The sequence below is a fragment of the Hyperolius riggenbachi genome, chromosome 10 (genome assembly GCF_040937935.1).
Source record: "Hyperolius riggenbachi isolate aHypRig1 chromosome 10, aHypRig1.pri, whole genome shotgun sequence".
NCBI classification, from domain to species: domain Eukaryota; kingdom Metazoa; phylum Chordata; class Amphibia; order Anura; family Hyperoliidae; genus Hyperolius; species Hyperolius riggenbachi.
This window is the reverse complement of record NC_090655.1, coordinates 180,763,655-180,783,067: the sequence shown is the minus strand read 5'-3', so window position 1 is coordinate 180,783,067 and position 19,413 is coordinate 180,763,655. Positions and strand designations below refer to the sequence as shown.

The 19,413-nt window shown below is 47.2% G+C and overlaps 1 protein-coding gene and 1 long non-coding RNA gene across 2 annotated transcripts in view; one reads left to right on the top strand and one right to left on the bottom strand.

Annotated features, from left to right (window-relative positions):
• Window positions 1-19,413, top strand: part of LOC137533994 (uncharacterized) — a 116,972-nt gene that overhangs the window by 44,002 nt on the left and 53,557 nt on the right. The window lies entirely within an intron of this gene.
• LOC137533992 (peroxisomal N(1)-acetyl-spermine/spermidine oxidase-like) overlaps window positions 6,380-19,413 on the bottom strand; it is a 197,359-nt gene continuing 184,325 nt past the window's right edge. The window contains exon 7 of the mRNA XM_068255322.1: window positions 6,380-6,920. Within this exon, the coding sequence (XP_068111423.1) occupies window positions 6,771-6,920 (150 nt within the window). The 3' untranslated portion in view covers window positions 6,380-6,770. The remainder of the gene's footprint in view (window positions 6,921-19,413) is intronic.

Here is a 19,413-nt window from a genome sequence, read left to right as displayed (position 1 = left end):
CAGGGGGCTATTGGAAGCCCTAGGTGAGTAAAACTCATTTTTTTTGTTTGACTTAAGTGTCCCTTTAACTGTCCCTCTGAGGGGCGCACAATCTAATCCCTACTATAGTCCTATGTCTATACTGTGTGGTGTATGTATTGTAGTCTAGGGGCAATTTTAGGGGGAAGCCAATTAACATATCTGTATGTTTTTGGGATGTGGGAGGAAACCGGAGTACCCGGAGGAAACCCACGCAGATACGGGGAGAACATACAAACTCCTTGCAGATGTTAACCTGGCTGGGATTTTATAGGCATATATCAAAAAAGGACAGCTGCAAATTTGGGCACCCAGAAAAGCCATCAGTAGAATATCGGTTAATTTACCAATATTCTGCTATTACAGTGGAAAAATGATATTAAAATATCGGTAATAAATACAGATATTTTACTACAGCTAAACTTAACCCTATTCTCACAATGAACCCTCCCACTACCAATGCTTAACCTTATCCCTCCCCATGGTTAACCTAAACCACCCCCTAACAGCTAACCATCCCCCGCATGCCTAACCTTAACCACCCCCACCCCCCGAACTACCTTTAATGACCCCACAATAGCCCACACCAATATTGTGCAAACAAAAATAGCAAAAACAATAATTGTTCAATTCAAATATTCAAATATTGTTACTGGTAATTTAAATATCGGTAATAGGTGGAAATTTGGGCGCCAGCACCACCTACAGTGCTAAATACGGTTACAAATAACGGGCCAAATTTCCTGCTTCCATTTTATAGTGCATACTAAAGCAGCTGAGTGGAAACGGAATGGAAGCAGCTGAACGGAAACAGAGTGGCAACGGAGTGAAAACGGATCCAATCGACCGGTGATCAAATCCATTTTCAAGGATCCGTTTGCCACTCAATTGCAAGTGTGAACCGGGTATTAATACCTTTTTTTTTATAAGGACACTTCAGAAATGATCATTTGATGGGGGGGGGAAAGCTGGTCTTTCTCTTCAGTTATGTGAAAGTTGCATTCAAAATTCCATGACTTTACAGGTCATGGATTTTGGTGCCCGGGGGAGGCAGAGTTTTGCGCTGTAGCTCTGCCTCTGCTGGAGTCAATCTCCGCCTCTCCCCGCCCTCTCAGTGAAAGAAGACTGAGAGGGTCAGGGAGAGGCGGAGATGGGTGAAGTTTGACTCCAGAAGAGGCAGAGCTATTGCCCCGGGGATTTTGGTGGTATAAATACATCTGCCCTGGGAATGCTGCGTTTCAGCTATGATTAGGGCCAGATTTACCATAAGGCACTGTAGGCACATGCCTACAGGCGCCTTATTATGGGATAGGCGGCTCCTCTCCCCCTCCTCCTCCCTCCCGATACAGAGTAGCTGCTGCTGTGCTCCTTCCCTGTCATGTACTTGTCCCCAGGCGCTCATCTGCCAGTGCCGATATACCTGTTGACTCCAGCTGCCGCTCTATTCCTCTCCCTTCTTCCGATCATCATGCTGTCTGTATGTATGGTATGCGTGCACTGTGAAGGCAGCAGCGCTCACCCTCCAATCCACTTCTCAGCATGAACCTGGTGGCATTCTTCTGTATTGTATCTTTAAGGGTCCTTGCTTGATGAGGTCATCAAATGAGGACCTTTACAATACAGAGGAACACTGCCGGTAAAATGCTGAGCACTGAGCGGTGGTTCGGAGGGTGAGTGCCGCTGCCTGCACACCATACATCTGCTGATAGAAAAATCATGATATGAGGAAGGAAGGAGAGCAGAGCAGCGCCTGGGGACAATAGGTATATGCACTCGCAGATTAGCAGGGCACACCAACACCTGGGGAAAACAAGTGCAGTGGCACATGAAATTCTTGATAAGTTAACATGAACTGGAATGGATTGGAATCAGTACACGTGGAGATTGAAGTGTTATAAGGATGCATGGGGAAAAAGATGCTGTCACAAAATTATAGCTTTTCTGCAAGAGGGCCGTGTAGGTGGCAGATGCACATCACTTATAAGTAATGAGTAATAAAGAACAGTGTGGTAAAGCAGAATGCATATTACTGAGAGTATGTGTGTGTATTTACGTTTTCCCAAATCACATTTAGCTGTTAGACTGAGTGCATACTGTACAGGTTTGTGTGCTATGAGCATTGCAAAGTTACTCTACTGCATTAATTTATTTGGATTTTTCAGTCCTCATGCAAATTCCCATATACAGTCAAGATTGGACCTCTCCATTTCCTGCTTGTGTTTTGATTTTAGTAAACACACCGTGTGGTGTAAAAAATGCTGCCTGCAACTGCCATACAATTTAGGCTTTAAAAAAATATTCTGAACTCTAATCCCTGTGTCATGACACTGTCTTTAGGATCTTACACTTTAATCATTCACATCTCATGTCATCCTAAGTGACATAGACAGTGATTGGAGTGTAAGGTCCTAAGAACAGTGGCATGATGCAGGGATTAGAGTTCAGAATATTTTGCTTAGGGGTGTGGCCTGTGTTGAGGGGCGGAGTTTAGGGCATCAGGACGCCTGTGCCTACAAGCTCCTGAGTTGTAAATCCGGCCCTGGCTATGATCTTATTACTTAAGAAAACTGGCAAGTAAAAAGAGGTATTTTTTGAAGGGCTAGTAAAAAGTAAATTTCCACTGATCCTGTGAAAAGGCAATCTCTTCACCTCAGTTCTAAAGACTGCAATAATTAATAGCGAATTATATTTCAGGTTGATTGCATATAAGCATGGAAAACGTGCATGCAAAACCCAGTTATTCCACAACATCCCTAAAGGAGACTGTAATTTGTGAGTGCGCAAGCATGCTGCCCATCTCAATAGATTTTTTCAGGTGTGGGCAATGAATAACAACCTCCAGCTAAGTGCAGCTGATTACTCAGCAGAGTACAGATTCCAGGATTTAAAAAACTCTGCAATATCAGCTTAAGTTACTTTTGAAAATTCATAGCTAGCTGCAAACTGAAATAGTAAGATACATTTTAAAAACATGAAAATTACAAACGGCTAAATGGAAGTGGAAAGAACTCCCCATGCTGGAGGATGTAACACAGCATATAAAACCTGTTAAACTTATGGAATAGTTAATGTCCATGGTTAATGACACCTCTGCACATTTCTCAAAAAAAAAAAAATTGGGACTAATTGGATATTAACTATGAGGCCTCAAGGGATTAAATAGAAATTATTAAATAGAATTATCTTTATATTTTACCTATAAATATCTAAAACAATATCGTATCTATGTTATTTGGTGATATGGGGCGTCATTTGCATCAGTGATAATTTGAAGACTTGTTTTATAGAAATGGCTACTTGTTTTCTATTCATATTTGTTTCTTTTTGTTTAAAATAAAATACAAAAGGACTTGTGGCGCACTAATATGCTTGCAGCGATTTTTAGTAAAAGTAGAGCTTTGCTTTAAGGAATCTTCCAGATCACTATTCTACAAAATAATGTACACAGTATTGATATTGATATTAGGGTTATTAGGGCCCAAAGAGGATACTTTCCAACAGTCCCATAGTTAAATTTGCATAATTTGGGGCAAAGTTTGCTCCCATTGCAGTGCCTCTTCTTTGTAAATATGTAGTTTACAAACATTTAAAGAAGTTGTGCGTTAGAGAGAACTGTGTAGCTTTCAAGAGAAAAAGTTTCTGTTTCATAGGCATACTGTCATCTATATTTAAGAAATACCAGATTGCTCTCAGGTCTACATGGTGATGTATATTAGAATAAAGTGAGACTACGTCAAGGGTTAGCCATCTATATGTGGGTTTCCAAGTAATTTTTTCAAGTTCCAGGAGAAGTTGTGTTGAGTCTCTAAGGAAAGATGGTAGTTCCTGTACATGTGGTTTCAAGTGTAGATCTATTAGTTCAGACAGATGTAAGGATAGAGAATTTATTCCTGCTATAATTGGTCGACCAGGTGGATTCGTAATAGACTTATGGATTTTTGGAAGATGGTAAAAATGGGCCATGCTTGGGCTGTCAATAAGCAAATAGTCTTTTTCAGCTTTACTGCACGATATTTGACCTGACGAAGCGACTGTATGGTCGGGAAAAGCGTTATCCAAGTGCAAAATAAATAGCTAACCTTTATCTCTGTCTATGAGTCTTTATATCAGATAAGACCCAATACTCTTACCTTAGAAAACTGGAATTTATATTAATGCTTATAAATCTATGGGCGCCTCCTACAGTGTTAATTGCTAGAACTGTACCCTACTTGGTAGGGTCTGCGCTGCTATAAATATATAGGGTGTATTTTTTCAGGAGCAGTGACCTACAAGGCCGAGTGGAGACATTCTTCTCCACAGACATGCACTGATAGTGGTTGCCTTCAAAAGCAACCCACAATTGTGAGTATATTATTATCTATACTCGACCAGATATTGTGACGTTAATACACGATAATGGGCTCCCGCTGTCCCTGTGTTTTTTGTCTCTGCTAGTCCGAACAGTATTGATATTGTTCCTTGAACTTATCCCACACTTTTTTAAAGTACGTGGTAAGCATTTCCCACTTAAGTTACCTAATTTCAAAAGCTTATTGCTGCAAACTTCCACAATTTAGAGTTACCCAATCAGATTGACACCTTGTGATATGCATTAAAGCAATCCTGAAGTATATTTAAAAATAAAAGTATGATACTTACAGTGTCTCAGTAGGAGGAAGCCGTTGTATGGTCCAGAGGCTTCCTTCTACATACCACTGATCCAGCACTGGGTCCCTCTTTATCTTCTGCCCATGAGCGTGGCCATGGATGAGCACTACTGCATTGGGCATGCGTGAGTAGGGTTCGCCTATGCCCTTCTTTTGGCCATGCATGGATTGTACACATGCATGCCCAGTGCAGTTGTGCTCCTCCACAGCCACACTCCCGGGCCAGTAGAAATGTATAGTAAGACCCAGCGCTTGATTGGGGGCATGTAAAAGGACCTGGGAAACCTGTGGACTATCAAGAGGCTTCCCACTACCAAGTAAAGTATCAAACTTTTGTTTTAAGACTCACTTTAGGATTGCTTTAAAAGACAACTTAAGTGAGAGATATGGAGACAGCTTTATTTGTTTACCTTTAAACAATACCAGTCTCCTGGTATCCTGCTGATCTTTCTCGCATCAGTAGTGCTGACTCACACAACTGAAATAAGCATGCAGCTAATCTAGTCAGACTTCAGTCAAATTGTAAACTCGCAAGGGCAGGGCTCGCTCACCCATTTGTGTCTTGCAATTTGTTATTCATTTCGTAGCTTGCACTCTGTTATACATTTTATCCATCATGTTACATTTGTCATTGTAATTACTAATTCTGTATTTTGTACCAGTGTCCATATTTGATGTATACCATTGTCTGTATCATTATGTACCCCATGTTTGTTTTCTTACTAGCGTCGTAGCCTCCATAGAGGTGCACCGACGCAAAACGGCCGTCAGGCTCTACTTTATACAGTGCAATGGAATATGTTTTATAAATCAATAATAATAATAATAATAATAATAATACACATCTGGGGGGTGGTTAGGGTTAGGCACCACCAGGGGGATGGTTATGTTTAAGCACCACCAGTGGGGTGGTTAGGCACCACCAGGGGCGTGGTTAGGGTTAGGCACTACCAGGTGGGTGGTTAGGGTTAGGCGCCACCGGGGGTGGTTAGGGATATAGGCACCGCCTGGGGGTGATTAGGGTTAGGCACCACCAGGTGGGTGGTTAGGGTTAGGCACCACCAGAGAGATGGTTAGGGTTAGGCGCCACCGGGGGTGGTTAGGGCACCACCAGGGGGGTGATTAGGTTTAGGCACCACCAGGGGGGTTTAGGGTTAGGCACCACCAGGGGTGTTTTAGGGTTAGGCACCACCAAGAGGGTCTAGGAGTTAGGGATAGGTACAGGGATGGTTCTGTGTGAGAGTAGGGTTAGGTATAGTTCCAGTACAATATTTGTAATATATACAATTTATTAAACTTTGCTTATTACCACCAAGGGGGTCTAGGGGTCAGGGATAGGTATAGGGAGAGTTCTGTGTGAGAGTGCAGTTAGGTATAGTTGCAGTAAAATACCTAGAATATCTACAATTGTATTACTTTGCTTAATACAAGTGTAAATATTGTTTTTTTGTGTTATAGATGATATTTTGCCATTTCATTACCGTTAATTCAACATATTTAGCACTTGATTTTCATTTATAATATGGAAACGAAAAATATTGTTTCAGATAAAAAAACGTATCATTTCGTCTATATCCCGCGCCCTTTTTTCCAGACGCCCTTTTTGCATGTACGTGGCAGCGCCATATCCCTCTCACTTCAAGTTTGATTTAATGGGTTGTGGCCTTTCTAAATGCATTTAAGTAAGTTACTTGAAAACAAATATAGCAGGATAACAGTGGTATAATCTTTTAATTGAAATGTAATATTGTAAGGTGCATTTTCTTACAAAAGTTAAAATTGCAACCATTTGGACACATCAGTAAATGGCTGAGCCAAAAGTGTATAAAGCTGATTACAGATAATGATGGGCTGGATCCGGTGACAGTCTCATGTCTATGAGAACAGAGGACAATTTCACTTGTCTTCAAGGCCAGTCTGACAAATCTGACAATGTCTTCTGGAAGAGATAAGTGGGAACCAAGAATCATTTAGCCATGTTTTCTTCTCCTTCATCTATCCATCCATAGTATTAAACTTGCATGCTCAGATAACCTAAACACACATGGCTATACAGTAAAGCAAGCAGACACCTCTGGACATGTGGATTGTGCCTGGATGACTTTACATCTTGGCTTTGGTGACAGCAGCTGCAATGTGTGGATATCTGTCAATTAAACGCTGTGCCTCCCTGCGGCCAGACATCAGGGCTCCATGGGTTGTAGAATGGAATCTTCTCTCTGTTGCTTCTCCAGCAAAAAGTACCTGCAAAGGCTTAGCAGAAAAAAAAAACATTTTTACAAACTGCAACAAAAATGTTGCCAGGTAGTTAGCATTTGGTTTAATATAGTTTACCTTAGAGCACAGGAAAAAAAACCAATAACTATTTTTTGTGTAAAAATAACTTTTGTTTTTCGAGATTACAGTTAGATAATAAGGCTGTTTCTGTACAGTATTTCATACAATACAATACAATACAATAACATTTCTATAGCACTTTTCTCCCATAGGACTCAAAGCGCTTAGGCTCTCTCAGATTCAGTAGTTAGTAGGATGAAGTATTCACACAACAAAAGTTATATTTCTGCAAATGCCAGACTGAACAGGTGGGTTTTCAGTCTGGATTTAAACACATCCAGGGATGGGGCTGTCCTGATCTGTTGAGGTAAGGAGTTCCAAAACATAGGGGCAGCATGACAGAAGGCTCTGGGACCAAAAGTTTCCAAGTGGACTCTGGGTATGACTAGATTATTAGAACCTGTGGATCTGAGAGTGCGGGGATTGCTACGCAGCTGTAACATATCTTTCAAGTATCCAGGGCCTAGATTATTCAGGGATTTAAATGTCAGTAGGCCGATCTTAAATAGGACCCTCCATTCTATAGGTAGCCAGTGAAGGGAATGCAGGACTGGCATTATGTGGCAGTGACGGGGTTGGTTGGTTAGCAGTCTGGCAGCAGTATTCTGTATCAGCTGTAGGCGGTACAAGACCTTTTTTGGAAGGCCAGTGTAGAGAGCATTGCAGTAGTCCAGTCGGGATGTGATGAAGGCGTGGACTAAGGTTGGCAGATCTTCTGGGGGTATGAGGTGCTTGATTTTTGCAATGTTCTTCAGGTGAAAATAGGATGATTTCACCACCGCAGAGATTTGAGTTCTGAAGTTTAAATCCCCATCAATTAGAACTCCCAGGCTACGCACATGATCAGAGCTGCGTAGATCCGTGCCTCCTATTCCCAGTGGTGAAGACTGCAAGTTAAGTTGTTTTGTTATCATGCTCTGCCCTCCAATCAGAAGGACTTCAGTTTTGTCTGCATTTAGTTTCAGCCAGTTGTCATTCATCCATTGCTGTAGTTCACGTAAGCAGGCGTTTATAGTTAGAGTTGGGTCTGTCACACCAGGCTTGAAGGAAAGATATAGTTGGGTGTCGTCTGCGTAGCAGTGGTATGTCAGGCCATATTTTTGGATTAGTTTTCCCAATGGTAGCATGTAAATCGTGAAAAGCAGGGGAGAGAGGATTGAGCCCTGGGGCACCCCATACTTAAGTGTTACAGGGGTGGACAGGAAGGGCCCCATAGACACTTTGTGGGTTCTGCCACTCAAGAAGGATTGGAACCACTGAAGTACTATGCCATCAATGCCGCAGTATTCCTGTAGCCTGTTTATCAAGATGTCATGGTCAACTGTGTCAAAGGCTGCAGAAAGGTCTAGCAGTATGAGGATCGAGCACTCTGCTCTGTCTCTTGCCATGAGCAGGTGGTTGCATATTTGGATGAGGGCAGTTTCAGTGCTGTGGTGTTTCCTGAAGCCAGACTGGAATGGGTCATAACTGTTATTTTGTAGGATTCTGGCTTCTAGCTGGAGGTATACAGCTTTTTCAATTAGCTTGCCCAGAAAGGGGAGGTTAGAGACAGGTCTGTAGCTGGTCATTGCATCTGGGTCCAGGGAGGGTTTTTTGAGGAGAGGCCTGATGATTGCTTCCTTCAGTAAAGCAGGAAATATCCCTGATTGTAAGGAACAGTTAACAATTTTGAGGAATACCGGTACGAACAGGTCGGGGCAGTTCAACATGAACTGTGTTGGGCCAGGATCCAGGTCACAGGTAGTTAGGCGGACGTGAAGGAGGATGCTTGATGTGACTTCTTCATCAATTTCTTTGAAGTTTGACCAAGGTGTTACGTTGTCTCTGCTAATGGTCTTCGGCGCTATATTAGGCTCAGATGCTGTAAGTTGGATGGCGGACCTTATAGCGGAGACTTTGTCTGTGAAGAAATGGGCAAATTGGTCTCAGAGGTCCTTTGAAGACTCGATATTAAGTTTTTGACATGCTGGGTTGCAGAGTTTTTCCACTGTGCGGAACAGTTGGACTGGTTTGTTAACTGCATTTGCAATCTCTTGTGATAGAAAGGATGATTTTTTTCCCGTGATTACCTTTTGGTAGCTCTTCAAGTGGAAGATTAAGGCATCTTTGTCTTCTGGGGACTGAGATTTGCGACACAGCCTCTCAAGTTTTCGGCCTTGTCTTTTCAGCTCTTTTATAGCGTTATCAAACCACTGTGCATGATGGTGTGGAGTAAGATATTTGGTGCGCAGAGGAGCAATGGTCTCAAAGGCGGAGGACACACATTTGTTGTATTTAAACACCAGAGTATCAGGGTCCAAGCTGGAGTCAGTCAATTCATCAAAGCTAAGGTTATCTCGGATATGTTGAGGTGTTAGCCCTTTTAAGCGGCGATATTTTATTTGATTCTTGACCTGGTGTTTGACGGCTGGTATTGAGAGGGAGAAGTGGATAGTGTGATGGTCTGACCAGGCAACAGGATTAATTTCCACATTGGCTATTGACAGCCCAGTATGGAATATAAGGTCCAGAGTGTGACCTTTCCTGTGAGTAGCAGAGCTGATTGATTGGAGGAAGCCCAGTTCATGTAAGGTACGAGGTAGCTCTTTTACAAATTGTGAAGAGGAGTCGTCCACCCATGTATTGAAATCTCCAAGAACAATCCATCTGGGGTGTTCCAGTGTTAGGTTGCACAGGAGGTCTACAAGTTCCTCAAGGAAGTCTGAGTATTTTTCTGGTGGGCGGTAGATCAGCAATATGTTAATGTTTTTCTCAGCTGAAAGTTGCACCCCCAAGCATTCAAACGAGTTGGTAGGACCTACAGTAAGTGGTCTGATTTTCAAAGCTGATCTAAAGCAAAGTGCAACCCCTCCTCCCCTGCATTCTTTCCTGTTGCAGTATATCACGGAATAGTTTGTTGGCACAGCTGCCTCCAGGGTGGGGCCAACAGGTTCAGAAAGCCAGGTTTCAGTCAGGCAGGCTAGATCAGACGACTCTATTAGATCATGTATGATTGCTGTTTTGTTGTTTATTGATCTGACGTTGCAGAGGACAGCCTTGATGGGGCTACCCTGGGAGCTGAGGTCTGAGTTTGAGGACTCCAGGAGGGAACAGTCTCCAGATGTGTGGCTGTCATCTCTGCTGAATTGTGCTGGGGCTATTAGGGTTGTTGGCTGGGTGTACTCTGTAGATTTTGTCACAGAGTTATTTTGGTTCTGCAGTGAATAACGTCTTTTCCCACGTCCCCTGGATCCTCTCTTTGTCTTTCTGTAGATTCCAACAGACTTAAGTAGAATTATTGTTGATTTGTCAATTGGATATATATCTCTTGGTTGGTATACAGCTAGAAGTGTCTGTGCTGAATATTGATGTTTACACATTAGGATGGACAAGAGACAGCTCAGGGCTCCTGCTAATGGCCCATACTCACGAGGGACTTTTGTCGCCTCAACACGCGGCGCGCGCGTGTTGCGGCGACAGGTCGCCCGTGAGTATGGGCCGTCGCACACGCGCGCACCCCGAACTGTCGCCCGCTGCTCATGTCGCCATGCGATTGAAACTTTCAATCGCATGGCGACAGTCGCCGCTGCCCCCCCGCCGCAACTGTCGCTAGTCCGCGTGAGTACGCGGACTAGCGACAGCAACCTCCATGTAGGTACATGGAGCTTCCGGCGGGGGGAGGAGGAACGTCAGCGACAGCTTCCGCCTTGCCGCTGGTCCCCCTTCCGCGTGTGTACGCGGAGGGACCTGGCGAGAAGCTGTCGCCGGCCTGTCGCCCACACGCTCACGTGTGCTGGCGACAGGCCACATTTCTCGCCCGTGAGTATGGGCCATTAGAAAGGCCCTATTTAAAGTCAAGGTGTGAACTTTCACGGCTGTGGCTGGTATCCTGCAGAGATCAAAGGGCCTGTATAGACTGAATTGTCCTTACACAGAGATGTATGGATGGACAGCATGGATTTGGAAACACAGTCATTTGTTTAGGAGTTTGAAGATATTTCATGTCCCCAGTTCCTGGACACAGGTGTGGTAGTTTATTTTTTTTTTCTTAAAAAGCCACCTTTTTTGTTGGATATGTAGAATACAGAACATGTGTGTTATCCAAATGCGCTATAAAGAAAAAATGCACACAGTCAGGGGTGTAACTAGGCCCCACCGAGCCCCCCTGCAGAATTTCAGAGCGGGCCCCCCCCCCCCTCCCTGGGGCCCGCTCGTGGCCGTTTTGTGGGGGCTGGGGGGGGGGGGGGTGGCAGCATGAGGGGAAAGCCTTGGCCACAGTCGGCGGGGAGAGAAGTTCTCCCCCTCTCCCTCACCTCAAGGCTCTCCCCTCTGCACTCCCCTCCAGCTAGTTACAGTGTGGGCAGCGGGCAGCGGCGGGCAGATACATACCTTCTTCTGTGTGTTCCACCGCATACTCCTCGATCTAGCGGCTGACGTCACTTCCGGAAGTGATGTCAGCCTCTAGAGAGAGGAGTATGTGGTGGAATGCACGGAAGGTATGTATCTGCCCTCTGCCCACACTGTAACTAGTTGGAGGGGAGAGCCCCAATGTGAGGGAGAGGGGGGGGAACTTCCCCTCTCCCCGCCGACTGTGGCCAATGCTTTCCCCTCATGCTGCCACCCCTCCAGCCCCCACAAAACGGCCCAGAGCGGGCCCCAGGGAGCAGGGCCTATTGTTACGCCAGTGCACGCAGTTTTATAGGAACTGTAAGTGAGAGAGAGATGGAGGCTGGCATGTTTATTTCCTTTTAGACCATGCAATTTGCCTGGCTATCCTGCTATTACTCTGCCTCTAATAAATTAAGGCCTCATTCACACTAAACATGCTGTTGCATGCATTTCAGAAATGTGTATAGTATGCAATAAGAAAGGACTTCAGAGGTGCATAGGCTGCTGCTGTCAGTCCTGTTAAGTCTGCAACGCGGCTCAGTCACAGACTACTGCGCATGCGTGATCCTGGCCGCATGCACCCTCCATCACACTCCTGTGGCTAGGAGCATCCTGCACATGTGCAATTCGTTAAGTCTGTAACTGCCCATCTACTTAATCCTAGCACTACTGTAAACCCTACGCCTATTACTACCCATCTCTTCTTTCCTTAAATTCCTAAATCTAGCCCTACTCTAAACCCTATGCCTAGCACTACCTGTCCCTTTTTGTCTCAAATCCGGGCCCCAGCTATGTCCACCACCCAAATTATACACCGGAATCCGAGGAGGAACCGCACACCACTGTGGAGGTGCTGGACCTGAGTAACAGTCAATGATAAATCCAGAAGGTCCGCACACTCATATGTAGACCGAATGGTCTACATATGAGTACATTCTGTGTGTTTACCTTGACAAAGGGGACCCCTCGGGGCCCCGAAACGAATCGTTGGTTATGGAATGGAATTGAGTCACGTTTTTTGAATAAAACAGCAGACTTGGCCTACATATGAGTGTGCGGACCTTCTGGATTTATCAAATTATACACCGGGCGGCGGGCACCACATTGCAGTCTATGGCGTTGCCCAAATTACCAAGCACCTCACAGAGCCCAAATTACTCTGCTGCCTTAAAGAGAACCTTAAATGGGTGGTGGGGGGAGAGTTACACTTTACTGGGGCTTTTACTGACCCCTTGCAGATGTCCTGTGCCCGCTGGGGACAAACCTCTCCTCCGGTCCCCTGCAGTGAGCCAGTTTTGATTCAGGCGACTGGCCAGTTGATGGGCCACTGCGCCTTTGTGGCCCTTGCCACGCACGTCCTGCTTCACGCTCCTGTCGACATCGACACTGCCATCCTGTGCATTCCCAGAACTATATTTCTTGTACTGGGCATGCACAGTATGGTGACAGCAATGGGAGTGTAAACTATGGAGGGTGAACAAGAATGCACGTGGCCAAGGCCGCACATGCGCACTGGCCACCAACTGGCCAGAAACCAAACTGTCCAGTCCAAAGTTATTCATACCCTTCTCATCAATAGAAAAGCCTTTATTTGCTAATACAGCAATCAAACGCTTCCTATAATTGCAGACCAGCTTTTTGCAGGTCTCCACAGCCCACTCATCTTTAGCAATGAGCTCCAAATCTTTCACCTTGATCTTTAGCTCCCTCCACAGATTCTCAATTGGATTCGAGTCAGGACTCTGGATGTTGTTGTCTGCTAACATGGGCGTCCGCAGAAAATTTTCCGGGGGGGGGGGGGGGGCAAAAAGGCAGGGAAGAAGTTGTGCGGCGTGAAGATGTGCGCGCCGAAAAACCCGAGGGTTATGTTGTGCCGAAAAATGGGTGCGGCCATGGACCAGAATGTGGGTGTGGCCATGGGTGGTGACAAATTTTCATTAACTTAGCAATGTGGGACATTAGATTAGGACAGTGGTGGCGAACCTTTTGGAGGCCGAGTGCCCAAACTGCAACCCAAAAGTCACTTTATCTATCGCAAAGTGGCAACAGCAATTTAAACTTCATACAAACGTTTTAACTCATACATGAAAATCTAAGTTGAAAATAAACTGTGAAGATAAACAATTTCATCCATCCTACTCCTGAAAAATGTATTCTCTTTTTAGAACCTCCCAGTTTTATTTTCCGTTTTAAAAAGCTAAAAAGTAGGTTTAATGCTATTGTCTCATAGGATGAGGATTCAGCTTTTCCCAAAGGCCCCAACAAGACAAATTTAGCAATCATGAGGCCCCCAACAAATCATCAAGCTCCCAACAAGACACATTCAGCAATCATGAGGCTCCTAACATGACAAATTCAGCAATCATGAGGCTCCCAACAAGACACATTCAGCAATCTTGAGGCCCTGTAATGATCCACTCAGCTGCCTGCGCAGGCAGGCAGGCAGTTTTTTTACCACTGTTCAGGTCTGCATTCTGCAGGTCTCTGGAAGAGAGACCTTTTGTCAGTTTTGCAGCTTGCTGCTGCTGAGGAATTTGCATACGTTTGTCATGCAAATTGCCTAGCCACATCCTTTGTAGGCTTGCTCTATATATACCATGTGATATCACAGACCTGGACTGGTCATAAGGGTTAGTCCTGTGAAACACTCCTGGAGTGTCAGCCTTGCTCATTGTTTAAAGATTAGCTTAGAGTAATTCCTGGGACTGCACTAGGCAGGTTCCCTAGTGCAGTTAGGATTGCATATCTGTTTTGTTTGTCTGTTGCGATTGTCCTGTCCCAGCGGTGGTCGACAGGAAGTCGTTCTGATCTTTGTTCTTGGAGTATAGCTGGAGCAGCGGTTGCTACCAGCTATCTCATCTAATCTGTCTTGCCTGGATCGCACTCACCTAGCCCTAGTGCTGTGGATCTGTCTGATCTCCATCTCTCTTGCTGTTATCTCTCACTTATTCCTGTTTTCGTGTATCTGTCTTGTCTGCTACGAACGCTTGCTGGAGGCTCGGTGAGGTAACCGTTAAGCAAGCGCTCGCGTCCTCTGTTTCATGTTTGTCTGTCGGTGGTTAGTTAGGCGTGCTTTTCTCTGTTGTGCTTAACACGCGGAGACCGCGCATAAACACGTGAACTGTTGTGAATGAGTGCGGTGTTCGCGTTTAGTTAGCGTTTGTTATTTTCCTTATCTTCTCATTGTATATTTGCTGTGCCTTTGCTACTCTCGTGCTCTGCCTTGCTGTAGCCTTGTGTCCCCTCTGGCAATCGCCTCTCTCGCAATTGCGTTCCTACTTCATTTCTGCTGTTGTGTGTGCACCGTCGCAGGTTGGCGACTAGATTGGGGCATACACATATATTCTGTCCCTGTGCTCATTCTCATTCGCAATCGCTTCTCTTGCAATTGCATTCTCACTTGGTTTCCTTTGTTGTGTGTCCACCGTCGCAGGTTGGCGGCTAGATTGGTGGACATACATACATTCCTCATCTGTGCTTATTCGGTCTTGTGTCACTGTTAGCAGCCTTCTCACTTGATCTTCATGGTTGTGTGTTCATCGTCGCAGGGTGGCGACTAGATTGGTGGACACACATACCCTCTGTTGCTTTGATCTCTCTCTCTTTCAGGGCTTTCTTGCCCTGCGTTTCTTCCCTTTGTACAATTCCTGTCTGGCGTCTGTGGTAGGGCAGAGGAGCTGTTCCTCTGCACTCCACAGCTCCACCTGCCGACAGGAATTTCCCTCTACAGGTGCGTTGCACCTTTTGCTGGGTTCCCTCAAAATATACGTTTGTGGAGGATTTCCGCAAGCGCTGATCACAGAGAGAATTCCACAATCGTTACAGGCCCCCAACAAGACAAATTCAGCAATCATGATGCCCCCAACAAGACAAATTCAGCAATCATGAGGCCCCCAACAAATCATGAGGCCCCCAACAAGACATTCAGCAATCTTGAGACCCCCAAAAAATCATGAGGCCTTCAACAAGACGAATTCAGCAATCGTGAGGCACATAAATAGACAGCATTTCACATAAATAGGCAGAATGCCCCTTTAATATGGTAGACACCTCTCACCTGGCTTCTCAATTCTCCTCTACTGGCTGCTGTGCCTGGCAATACTGTTTTTGGCTGGATTGGGGATGACGTGCGGGCTGAAAGGCCTTGTGTGATGCTGTGGCCAGGCTGGCTGGCGGTGATGCTGTGGCCTGGTTGGCTGGCGGTGATGCTGTGACCTGGATGGCGGTGATGCTGGGCTGTGCTTGGCTGGTTGAAGTAAATGCTTCCCCCTAGTATAGGTAGCGCCAGGAACCCGCAGGTCATGAAGTGACAAGGACCCCCCCAGTAAAGTAGTGACTGGGGACCACCAGGTTAGGAAGTGACGGGGACCCCCAGGTTAGGAAGTGACGGGGACCCCTAGGTTAGGAAGTAACAGGGGACCCCCAGCTTAGGCAGAGAGTGACAGGGACCCCTTCAGGCAGTGAGTGACAGGGACCCCTTCAGGCAGTGACAGGGACCCCTTTAGGCAGTGAGTGACAGGGACCCCTTTAGGCAGTGAGTGAAAGGGACCCCCCAGGTTAGGTAGTGACAGGGACCCCTTTAGGCAGCGAGTGACAGGGACCCCTTTAGACAGCGAGTGACAGGGACCTCTTTAGGCAGCGAGTGAGAGGGAGCCCCTTTAGGCAGCGAGTGACAGGAACCCCTTTAGGAAGCGAGTGACAGGGAGCCCCTTTAGGCAGTGAGTGACAGGGAGCCCCTTTAGGCAGTGAGTGACAGGGAGCCCCTTTAGGCAGCGAGTGACAGGGACCCCCTTTAGGCAGCGAGTGACAGGGAGCCCCTTTAGGCAGCGAGTGACAGGGAGCCCCTTTAGGCAGCGAGTGACAGGGACCCCTTTAGGCAGCGAGTGACAGGGACCCCTTTAGGCAGCGAGTGACAGGGACCCCTTTAGGCAGCGAGTGACAGGAACCCCTTTAGACAGCGAGTGACAGGGACCCCCTTTAGGCAGTGAGTGACAGGGACCCCTTTAGGCAGTGAGTGACATGGAGCCCCTTTAGGCAGTGAGTGACAGGGAGCCCCTTTAGGCAGTGAATGACAGGGACCCCTTTAGGCAGCGAGTGACAGGGACCCCTTTAGGCAGCGAGTGACAGGGAGCCCCTTTAAGCAGCGAGTGACAGGGAGCCCCTTTAGGCAGCGAGTGACAGGAACCCCTTTAGGAAGTGAGTGACAGGGAGCCCCTTTAGGCAGTGAGTGACAGGGAGCCCCTTTAGGCAGCGAGTGACAGGGAGCCCCTTTAGGCAGCGAGTGACAGGGAGCCCTTTAGAGAACGAGTGACAGGGAGCCCCTTACGGCAGCGAGTGACAGGGAGCCCCTTTAGGCAGCCAGTGACAGGGAGCCCCTTTAGGCAGCCAGTGACAGGAACCCCTTTAGGCAGCGAGTGACAGGAACCCCTTTAGGCAGCGAGTGACAGGGACCCGTTTAGGCAGCGAGTGACAGGGACCCCTTTAGGCAGCGAGTGACAGGGAGCCCCTTTAGGAAGCGAGTAACAGGAACCCCTTTAGGAAGCGAGTGACAGGGAGCCCCTTTAGGCAGTGAGTGACAGGGAGCCCCTTTAGGCAGCGAGTGACAGGGAGCCCCTTTAGGCAGCGAGTGACAGGGAGCCCCCTTAGGCAGCGAGTGACAGGGAGCCCCCTTTAGGCAGCGAGTGACAGGGAGCCCCTTTAGGCAGCGAGTGACTGGGAGCCCCTTTAGGCAGCGAGTGACAGGGAGCCCTTTAGGCAGCGAGTGACTGGAAGCCCCTTTAGGTAGTGATTGACAGGAACCCCTTTAGGCAGTGAGTGACATGGAGCCCCTTTAGGCAGTGAGTGACAGGGAGTAGGGCTGAGCTCTCGGATTCCGAATTTCGAGTTTGCCATCGGAATTTGGCAGTTCCGAGTAAGCACTCGAAACTCGAAAATTCTGCAATTCCGAGTACCGAATTCGTGTTTACATTGAAGTCAATTGTGCTAAATTCCGTGGTGAATTGTGAAGCCCCCTTACATGCTATCATCACCAAATTTGGCATGTATATTAACCTCCTTGCCGGTTTTCCCGACCTGAGCTCGGGGTAGAAAAAAGCAGCTGCTATCGGTGATCCCGAGCTCAGGTTGGGGTAGGCATTGCAGAGCTTTACCTGCAGTTGTGGAGTCCCGCGCGCGATCTCGCTGCGCAGCGGGACTCCAGCCTCTCTTCCCGGCAGTGTGGGGTCTTTCCCTGGCCGCCGGGATCCCCCATGTCCCCGCTATTCTTCCGGGGACCCGGCAGCCAGTTGGAGCAGCGCAGCCGTGGTGGTGGCAGCAGAGCGGTGGTGGCAGCGTGACGTCATCGGGGGCGGGGCTAACATTGAAAACAGACTTCTCTATATTAGAGAAATATAGAGAAGTTTGTTTATATGTATATTAGCGCCATCTTGTGGGCAAAGAGAAAACTGCACCGCTTTTAGACCCTAAAATCTGGAAAGAATCAGACCGCCAAGGAGGTTAAGCAGATGAGTAGGAACATGGTAAAAAAAAAATTTGTGAAAAGACCTTATAGTTTTTGTAATAAACGATTTTAAAGTTTCATAGGAAAAATTATTTTTAAACTGTGTAAAATGACACTGCTGCAGTACAGGTTACTGCATTCCGAGTTCTGTATACATATTGTATACATTTCATGAAAACAGACAGCGTGGGGTCCCCCCTCCCAAGCCTCCTTAACCCCTTGTCCCCCATGCAGGCTGGGATAGCCAGAATGCGGAGTCCCGGCCACGTGGGGCTTCGCACCCTGAGCTATACCAGCCCGCATGGTCCATGGTATGGGGGGGCTCTGAAGGAGAGGGGCGGCAAACCTCCCCTTCTCCCCCAGAGCCCTTGTCCAATCCATGGACAAGGGGCTCTTCCCCACCTCCGGTGCCCCAGGAGGAGGTGGGGGCCGCCGACGTCCTGGGGGGTTCATGGTGCCATCCGGGGTTCCCCTTTAACAAGCGGACCCCGGAAGCCGCCCCCTCCCCAGGAGAAATGAGTATAGGGGTACACGGTACCCCTTACCCATTTCAGCAGAGTTAAAAAAAGAAATAAAAACATGACAACGAAAAAAGTCCTTTATTGTTCTAAATTAACCAGGGATACTTACCTTGGAATAATATCACGCCAGTAACCTCAGGAGTGGTCCCACGCCAGTATCCTCTTATGACATCTCACCACCCTCCCACACTGACGAACTCCCACCACTAAATGGTCACAGTCAGCCTCTGCATCTGTATAGCAGAGGCTGAGAACACGAAAATTTTGCCTTTAAAACAAGAAATGTCGGCAAACAGTGATGCAATCAAAATGGCCACTGGGAAATCCCCGATCGCTGGAGGCCACACTAGAGTGGCAAAACCAGTGATTTTTCACATAGATGGTGGGTCCAGGTGACCAGAGCAGGAGGTGCCCTAATCCCCTGGACCCATCCATTCATGTAAAATAACGCGTATTCTGACACTCTGAGGTGGCCTCCGGGGAACGGGGATTCCCCAGCAGCCATTTTCTTTATGACACTGTTTGCCGAAAATTCTTGTTTTAGCAAACAATTTTCGTGTTTCTAGTTTATGCAATACAGATTGCAGAGGCTGTCTAAAGCCATTCATCCCCAGGAGTTCTGCAGGATCGGCAGGTGCGCGGGACCTCCTAAGAGCATAGAGGGGGGCACAGCGCAGGAAGGTGGGAAAGTGGGCACAGAGCCTCCCCTCCCTCACCTAGGGCCCCCCCTTGCGCATTCCCCCCCCCACCTCCAGAATTCCAGCCAGCCAGCGGAACGGCTTTCCGAGAGCGATAGCTCTGTGTGCCGCTGGTCTGGTATTCTGCACTGACACTGTCCAATCACGCTTGCGCAGTACTTCCTGTGAGAGCATAATTGGACAATGCAATGCAGGAGACCAGACCAGCAGCGGCACACAGAGCTCTTCTCTCGGTAAGTGATTCCCGCTCGCTGCCGCTGCTGGCTGCAATTTTGGAGGGGGAGCACGGAAGGGGGACCCTAGGTGAGGGAGGGGAGGCTTTC